The sequence below is a fragment of the Macrobrachium nipponense genome, chromosome 14 (assembly GCF_015104395.2).
Source record: "Macrobrachium nipponense isolate FS-2020 chromosome 14, ASM1510439v2, whole genome shotgun sequence".
Lineage (NCBI taxonomy): Eukaryota > Metazoa > Arthropoda > Malacostraca > Decapoda > Palaemonidae > Macrobrachium > Macrobrachium nipponense.
In genome coordinates this window covers 25605903-25615823 of record NC_087207.1, presented here as the reverse complement: position 1 = coordinate 25615823, position 9921 = coordinate 25605903, and the positions used below count along the sequence as shown (strand labels likewise).

Here is a 9921-nt window from a genome sequence, read left to right as displayed (position 1 = left end):
TCACTCAAATTCCTTGAAGGGAGAAGAACAAACATCAGTTCTCTCTTCACACATAAATGAAGTTGGAATAATACTAGTTGAGAAAAAACAACAATGTCTACTTGTTATACTGTAATATGCTTCAGCAGCTAAGCAAGTCTTTGATCTTGAAGGACCTTAGAGTGCTTTTCTCTTAGGTAATTACTCTATCTAAGGTCCAGTTTCCCATAAGCAGGATTTGGTACTACATACAGTATAACAATGTATAATAATATTTGGAATACACTCCATAAAAAAAAATTCAAAATTTGGAACGTCAATTCTGAATCAGTTTTACTACTGAATGATTGTGTCATTGCTTACCTGTTTCCCTTGCTGGTTCATTATTTTGTTGCCATATCATGTCACTCAACTTTGCACTTTAGTGTAAATCAGTTAAAAATCTCAAAAGACAATTGCAGTCTTTCTAATTTTGACACTGTACTCCAAGATTCATCACTAGGCTTCTTTAGCTGGAAGAATTGGAAGAGATTGTCACAAATAGCAACGAAACATTTTTGAAGTAGCCAAAAAAAAAACAAGTGCATAATACTATGTACCTTGAACAAATCTTTCAGTTTTCAAGAATCTCAGTCAAAAAATTTAAACTGAAATCAGGACAACCAAAGTTATTTAGGCCATTTAAGAGACCTAGGAAAGACTTTGTAATGTGCTGTTACCTAAACATTATCAATTCTTGAATAACTGGTTGTGCAGTCATTACGTAAATTCAAGATATAATTCATGAACACTTTAATTCTGAATTATGTTAGTTATATTTGTAGAACTGTTTTCTATGTTTCTAGTAACTGATGAAGAATTTGGCAATGCTTTTGCTTAGTCAATTTTTACTTTTATTCTTTACAAGTGAACATCATAAGTTTGCAATCTCCCAAGTTATTTATTCTTTCTTTAATATTTCCTTGCTAGTCACTCACTCACACCTTTTGCCTCCCAGTTTGGTTGTGGGATTCAAGAGAATATAATTAGTATCTTCTTATATTTCGATGCTTCTTTCCTTGATCTTGGAAGGGCATTACATTTGCTTACCCCATAAAAATTCACATTTCACCATCATCATAATAAAAAGCAAACTACTGAAACATAACAATGTATTTCAATTAAGTTGACATAAATAAGTCCCTGGTTATCGGCGAGGGTTCCATTCTCGGGCGGAGTGCTGGTAAGCAAAAACCGCCATTAACTGAAACTCAGCAATTTATGGTGCTTATGGCGCCGAGTTTTGGTTAGTGGCGCCTCTACTAGGTATGTTATGGCGCCATAACTCTCTGTTATCAGCACCTTAAGGCGCCGATAACCAAAACTCGGCTGGTTATGGTGCCTTAAAACCGGATCGCCATTAACGGAGTCCACTGATAACCGGGGACTGCTCATCCAGATTACTCAGCAAATTACCAAGGATCTTCATTCGAGAGGTATTTCCTTTTCTTTGCAGTGTTCATGTAAGGTTTCAAAATAAACTCTGTATCAGCAGCCCCCTCTTCGGCTATGGTTCCCAGGATAATACGATACACTGAAAAACAGGATAATAAAGATATGTAAATACTATGAAATGAAATGAAATTATTCTCCTAGGCTAAAAGTAAGACACAATTTGAAACAGATTCTCCATAATTCCATAGACTTCTAATGTAAGTTTGCATCATGTATTCATATGGCATATCCCATAAACTTTGATGTAAGAAAAATATATTGCTAATATCCTTTATTGTTTGTTCTTCTTATAAATAAGTTTAACTTTCAATTCAAGTAAGTAACACACAGTACTGTACGCAACCAAACCACCATTATTAGCATTTTTATACTGAAGTTACCTTTTGAAGGCTAGGGGAACTTTATATGTCCCTCCCCCCATTTACCCATCAAGAGACCATAAATTATAAGATGATCCCACTTTCTTCTTTTATATGGCATCCATAACACAACTTATTAGTAACCTATCCTGCCTATTAATTTGGTCATCTCTGTGAGACTTTGAAGGATCTTTTGTTTTCACTTGTATTATCTCTATGGTGTTTCATAATTCTGGCATAAGGCACTGATAGCCAAACTTTCTGATTTACTCCTTCTGCAATATCTGTTCCATTTCCCCAACTCTACTGATGTTCCTCAGGTTCCATTCTTTCAACTACTCATCAGTGACTTCTCCAACCTACCTCCTCCCCAATCATGTTTTTGCTGACTCTTCAATACTTAATATTTCTTCTTCCTTCATTTCTCAGCCCTCTTCATCTTTTACACTGTCTTTAATCGCTCTTTTTGTTGTCTATCAACTCTTATCTGAGTTTATTTAAATACTTGTCAAGTTTTCTCCTAGAATTATGTGCCCTTTATGTCACCTAATCAAACTCACTTTATAAGAAACAAAGCATAAAGATCTTTGTTAAAAAAATATAATTTCCAATAAAGTATTTGTGTAAGAGTATTAAGTTTTGAATATTAAGTGTTGCAAGAAGTTTACTGTAGTTTTTCACAAACTTATTCTCAGCTAAAATAGCTTGATCTGTAAACAGCTGCTGTCATGGTAAACCAATAGCAAAACATTCCTAAGCTTTTAGTAAAACATCTGCTGTTGGAACATGTTACATCTTATAAATTGCCATGATAAAATTAACATATGTCAAAAAGTTTATAAAAATATTGTATTTTATCTCAAACATAATACTATATACTGTAATGGTAAATACCTTCATCAGCATCTGACTGGGAAACTACAAAATAAGCATGAAAATAAAACAAATGCTTACATTTCATACTAAAGCGGGGGCCAATTTCTTGAAGGGAATAATCCTTTCCCCCATCAATCTTCTTGTAAGTGTGCTGCCTGAATAAAATCCAGTCATCCCAATTGACGAATGAAACAACACGAGTGCTATCTTCTTTTGGGACAGGAAACAAGTACTTCAAAATGTTTGTAGTCTGAAAGGTAACAAGTTTCAAATTATGATAAGACATCAGAAATAATTTTGTATACTATATTATTATCAGAAGTAAACATAAGAAGAAAAAATCAGTGTGTTCAATTTAAAAACTATATTCACTAAACAAAAACTAAAATTACATAAAATATTTAAAAATTACAATATTTAGTGACCTGCTGAGGAGATAACTGAGACTGTCATTCAAAAATTATGGGAGCATAACAGAAGCAGTTACCAAATGAACTATAGAGTATAAATTACAAAAGGAAACATACAGCTTCATTCATAACACTATTCATAACTAAGCAGTCAAATTATAATCTGAAAGTCTTCCACTGCTGGAATGGATCTGGGAACATGCCATGGAATAAAGTTATTGAGATGTGATGCCTACTATTTGAAAATGCTCAGTTATCAATGACCAAGATAGTTTGGGCCAGTAGTAAAAAAGGGTAAGGAACAGTTAGCTAGAAAAGTAATAGATAAGGAAATAGCAAGACAAAGACCAGAATGAAGGCACATATATTCATGAAGAAGGATACAGATGAAATCCTAACACACTTGGAGCTGCAGGTAAGAAATCCCCAAGGTAAAATAGTAAAGAAACTGGCTAAGCCTTCCACTTTTAGCAAGAGATTTGGTATGAGGGTATTTAATCCCCTTCTCTTCTCCCTAAATTGTTCTAGTCAAAATATACTTCGTACATTTATGGGAATATAATGGTTTCAACTTGTAAGAGGGCTGAGCATTTTCTAGCTAATATGTACATAGGTTAATAAATGTAAAACACCTATAAAAAGTACTTAAACTTAAACTGACATGAACCTTGAATAATTAAGTAAGGAAATAAACTACTCACTCGAACACCTAATGGTGATTTGAAGTTCTGAAAAATTAGGTGAGGATACTGCTCTGACATAGTGCCAATATCAGGAATATCATGACGCATAACAACATCAGCCAAAGTGAAGTATGCCGTTGGTCCACACGGTAAATGGCTGATCACCATTGCATCTGGTCTGCCTCTGTTGAAAAGTTCCAGTATCATCAGGTCCCAAACACACACACAAAAAAGTGTACAACAGAAAATTTATGCTTTCAATTACAAACCTATGTGAGATGAATTCTATTTACATATTCAATTTTCAATTACAAACCTATGTGAGATGAATTCTATTTACATATTCAATAAAAAAAAAAAAAACTGAGTTAACTGTAAACCTGTAGTTTAAGGCAGTCCTGACTTACAAAAGCAATTGTAAAATATAAGGTTTATACTGCATAATTACAAATCATCAGTGAAGGACACAAATCCCAAATTACCTACCTGGTTTCATGCAAAACTATGAAGTCAGTGACTTGATTTGCTCGACAGGCTTCTATTAACTGTTTATTCTCATATTTTCCCCTGTTCATCCTCTGTGAATTTGGAAACAGTAACTTCATTTCCTAAAAAAGAAAAAAAATTCACCGTAACTACACGAGATATACAGTGTTATAAGTACATACTAATGCTACCTTGAAAATTAAAAATTAGTCTACAGGCCTATAGAGCAACATTCTAGTTTTTCATGTGGCTCCTTAAAGGATTAATTCTTACAGGAAAAGTGATAAATGAAGCAATTTAAAATGGCTACAAAAGCTAGTTGTGTAGGCAGACCAAAGTGAATGGATGAACTATAAAGCGCTGGTGGAGACCAAAGGGATTAGCCAAATAAAGCAGATAGTAAGTGGGCACACTTTCCTAAAAAAAAAAAAAACTACAACTGACTGCATGTTTGGATTAACAAGTGAGAAACATTAGAGGAATGCCATATTCTACTTCTGATGGCTGATGTCTATGGCAGTTACACCATTGCTTTTCATACGGGTCTTGCAAAATGTTGCCCTGAACTCAGGCTACAAAGTATAAAAGAAGAGTAATTCACAGATCATTTTGTACTTAAAAGTGGTGGTGTTGCCATCTGCTGATGGTAACAAAAGGTTCTTTGCAGAATCTTTAGGCCCTAACTGAAGTGACTTTTACGTGCCTTCAATTTTTCATCCGCTCTTTTCTATCTCTTCACTGAGCTGCCAAATTTCTTTAACTTTGCTTTAATCTTCTCATGTCATTCATAAACACTACTTGGGTTGCCTTGAGAGTGCTCTTTTCTTTGTACGTATTAGCTTTCATTTGCTGATACTGTAATTTTAAGCCAAATCAAGATAGTTTACACTACTATTCATGTGCCATGTTATACAAGAAAGTTATCATGGGAAAAAGGGCATTTTTATGCATCAAGATTCTTAAAGATTTTACCCCAAATCTCTGCAGTTCCCAACTATGCTATCAACATCACTGTAAAGCACTTCAAATTAAAAACAATCTTCCCAGTTCCTAATCATCCCATTATTGTTATTGGCATCTATTGCATACATATGTGGTGGTACATCAGTTATGCCTAAGACCATATGCCTCTTCAGCCACAGTTGTAATGCCTTTTACCTTTTACTTTCAACTATTCCCTTTTGTCTCTTCCAAGTAAACTGTTCAACTCCTTCAACTTTACCATTAACCAACTTTTGCACCTCATTCAAGAACATAACATATCCTTCAAGATGTCCATACTAGTTATGTCCAAAATTCTATTAATAACAAGTGCATCAGCCTTTTGCTTCACAGTTGAATGTGAAATTAGTTTACTTCACTTATTTCTGTTTCTTTTCTGTTATCAACATTTTCTGCCTGAATATCCATCTCACCTAAGTCTTCATCTATGGCCTTCTCCATGACTGCCTTCCAATTAGTCTTTGTCCTGCTACCTTCTTACTCACTCACTCTCACGCACTCACACTCCACTGGCTGTGGGCCTCCATGGCTCTTTGCCACCGCTACAAGAAGCTTCCAACGACCACGGTCCTACGCAACATCCCACCAATCCTCTGGACCTTTTTATGTTATCAGACCATCTCATGCAGGGTCTTCCTGGAGGTCATCTGCCTTCTGGTTGTCCTCAGTCTATCCTCATGAGCCCTGGCCACATGCTCTCCCCACCTCAGTCTTTGAGACAAACTTCAAACATTCCAAGTAGCAAACTTTATGGGTTTTTTCCAGCTCATGATCTTCCTCGTTCCTGAGTCATCAACCTTCTTATCTACTTTTTCTCTATTCAACAGCTTTTCTTTTATCATGTGCCCAAACTTTTCCATATTTACTACTTCTCTATTCAATAGCTTATCTCTTATCATGTGCCTAACCTCTTATTTACTATTTCTATATTCGACACATTTGCTATTATGTGCCCTAACTTTTCCTTATTCACAAGTTCTCTATACAACTGCTCTTCTCTTATCAAATGCTCAAACCACCTCAAATCTTTAAGCTATGTCAGTTTTTTTTCTCCTACATATCTCAACAACTTCTTCATTAGCCTGATATTATCCAAAATACGTACCTTTGCAAACTGTTTGAGTTTGGCTGAGGGATCATGAGAAGTAGTGATAACAATTTTGGGATCTTCCACACCAGCCCATCGATACTCATCATCATTGTGTGTGCCACCACGAGTAGCCTCTCCTGTAAGCTGTACAGCTAATTTTGGACCAAGGTCATCCCAATCTCCCTCTTCCATAAGCTTTATCGCCGAGTCTTGCAATTTAGTTGGAATCTCTTTGCCCTCTGGAACAAAAACATTGACTTATAAAATATTATGATGATGCTCAACTACACTGCTTATGGAAGTTGCTCCCACTCCATTGGACTAATTTTAAAGTATAATTAAATTTTTTCAAATAAACGATGCACAGAACCTAACTGTTCTACCTATTTGAAAAAAAAAAATTTAAAAGGCGGTCTGAGATGGAAGAAAAGGTTTAGATTGGAGTAACAATAGAAAGTTAACCAAATATGCAAATACACTGACTGTTTTAATTATCAAAGCATCATAAGATTTCCATAGTTTGCTTAATAGAATGAATCATATATAAGTATAAGAACAACAGAAATAATGAGGACAGAGTATATACAAAAGGACAAAATAACATCATATGGAGAAATGATGAGGTTGACTCTTCAGATATTTAGAAACAAGGAAATCCAGCGCAGGTTTGCCGGAGGTGAAATTTAGTGAGACTAAAAAAGGCAAATCAAATTATGGGCAAACTAAATAGGATCTGGAAATCAAATACAGTTGCGAATATACTTGGAACACTTCTAAAAATACTTATAACTGCCTATTTTGATAGTTCAAACACCTAAAAACTCTAAAAACACATACCTGAGCATTTTAAGCTTTAATAAAAAAATGCAGTCACTAAAATAAGAAAATAAAGTTAGTGAATACAGTGGTCCCCCCGTATTCGCAGGGGATGCATACCAGACACCCCCCGTGAAGTTAGAACCCACGAATAGTTGGAACCCCTATCAAAATGCTGAAAACAGCCTATTTTGTTAGTTAAAACTCAAGAAAAACCCACTAAAAATGTTTATACAGTGGTCCCCCCATATTCGCGGGGGATGCGTACCAGACCCCCCCGTGAATAGTTAGAACCCGCGAATGTTTGGAACCCCTATAAAAACACTAAAAACAGCCTATTTTCTTAGTTAAAACTCAAGAAAAACCACTACAAATTTTCATGCTTGGTTTTTTTAATAGTTTTATCACAAAAAGTGCATTTTATGATGAAATTGACCAAAAAAACCAGGAATTTGTGGATATTTCTCATAGAAAAATACTGCGAATGCGCGAATTTTTAGCGAATAATGCGAATACGGGGGGCCCACTGTACTTATTTTTTTTTTATTAGTTTTATCACAAAAAGTGCATGAAATAGATAAAAAAAAAACCCAGAAATTTGTGGATATTTCTTGTAGAAAAATAGTACGTATAGTGAATATGTGAATTTTCCGCAAATAATGTAGGGAAACGTTCCCAAGAGAAATCCGCGAATGTGTGAGTCCGCGAATCCGGAGAACGCAAATATGGGGGGGTCCACTGTATTTCTCTATAAGAAATACTGCGAATAGGCGAATTTTCTGTGAATAATGTGTATATGTATGTTCCACAAATTCCTGGTTTTTTATCAATTTCATCATAAAATGCACTTTTTGTGATAAAACTATTAAAAAAACCAAGTATGAACATTTTGAGTGGGGTTTTCTTGAGTTTTAACAAACAAAATATGACAATTTGTCGTAAATTGCATTTTTCCTAACTATACAAATCTGAGGTCCTTTAACAATAGGAAGGTAACTAGCGGCAGCTGGGACGGTCGTAAGCTTCGAACAAGGGGAGAACGGTAGTTAACTGCTTGTCCCGATCGTGCGCGGCGCCCGCGGCGCCCGAGAGGTGAAGAATCACTTTTGATTTAGGCCCATGCAAAAAGTTGCAGAGTGAGGGGTGGCATGAGGTGGGACTATATGTAAAGGACCTCAGGTTTGTATAGTTAGGAAAAATGCAATTTTTGACAAATTGTCATTTGTTCCGATACGTAATACAAACCCTCGGTCCTTTAACAATAGGAAGACTCACTTATTGGTGGGAGGAATCTGAGTCTTTTTGGTGAACAGACTGGTGTTCGTCCAACCCTGGAGTGCCTCCCTGGTCGTAAGAGCAAGGGAGGGATCCAAACCTCTGACCGATTGAACGGGGTGTGCACCGCAGGATCAATGGTCAGACCTCTGGGCCAAGTACTAAGAGAGAGGCAAGCGTATCTCTTCGTACCAGCAAGCAAGAACTTGTTCCTGTTTGCAAGAGACAATCATAAAATGATGGGTTTGTCTCAAGTTGGCATCCACTTCCTCCCCTTGTTGGAGGAGAATGTGGTGGATATTTACTCCTATCCCTACTGAAAGGGATAGGATGGTGCTCTATTGAGTAGCTCACCTGCATCTCGTCCTTACCCAGCAGGGTGACGACCATGTCCCTCTACCCAGATGGTAGAGGGGAGAAAAAAGATGGGAAGAGGAGCCAGTCACACTCTCATTCACTCATCCATTCTTACGGTCACACCAGGACTCGATGCTGTTCAGTCCTGCGGGGAGGACTGGGTTAACTACACAACGTGTTGAGTCCAACCACCACGGTTCCCAAGGAAAAAGATCCAAGGAACTGTGGGCAATATCCCGAAGGGTAGAAGGAGTGCATGCGGTCCGGTTGGACCAGGCCCCTGCCTTCACTACCTGCGCCACGGAGAAGTTCTTGCGGAACGCGAGAGAATGATGAAGAAGCGTCCACACTCATCCTGGGTGTCGAGTTTCTTCAGACAGCTCCGTCGCGCCTTCACAGGACAAAGCAGCATAGCCTTCGTATTGGAGGCGGTGAAGTCCATTAGGGAGGGTATTGTGAAGGACTCGAACCAATTGTCAGTGACCAAAGGGTTCTGAGTCTTCGCTACGAAGATCGGTACGAAATCGAGCGTCACAAATCCCCATCCCCTTGTGCTTGACTTCGCAAGAAAAGTCATGCAGTTACCTAAGACGAAAAGAAGGGAATAGTCGTATGACCTATCCCTCTTCTTGACTTTGGTTATGTACAGTACTCATACTGATAAGCTATCTAGACGAAGTAATAATTGCTCTGGAACAACCGAACTAAGTCCACAGCGTAGTTCGTAACTGACTCGGGCGCTCTGACAGCTGCCGACTGACTGTTTCGGAATCGGCAAGTTGTCCAAGCATCCGGGTAAGTCACGTGACCTTCGCCCTTTAAAGGGTTATGCTGAGAGACCAAACAAATAATATATTTGTTAGTCACCGATGCCGAACGGCGCGGTGATGATTCTCTTAATGCATAAGCTGAACAGGCGAAAGTCAATTGCCTTCAAAAGACCGAGGTTCCTGACGGCAAGATACTCTCATAGACGTTGAATCTCAGCTAAGGAGAAACAACACTATGTGACGTTGAAGACGAAGGTAGGCAATGAATGCAACCTACGTCTTCCAGCTGAATCGAGAGAAGGAATCTCAAGATTCTGAACCTGT

The 9921-nt window shown here is 37.4% G+C and overlaps 1 protein-coding gene across 1 annotated transcript; it reads right to left on the bottom strand.

The window, feature by feature from the left end:
• Window positions 1-1113: 1113 nt before the first annotated feature.
• LOC135226412 (U3 small nucleolar ribonucleoprotein protein IMP4-like) lies at window positions 1114-6618 on the bottom strand (the record flags this gene model as incomplete). Its single annotated transcript, XM_064265936.1, is given in 5 exon segments — window positions 1114-1552; window positions 2787-2958; window positions 3820-3985; window positions 4288-4409; window positions 6395-6618. Coding segments are annotated over 5 exon segments (806 nt in total), but the record flags the coding sequence as incomplete, so codon positions are not given.
• Between the last annotated feature and the right edge of the window lie 3303 nt (window positions 6619-9921).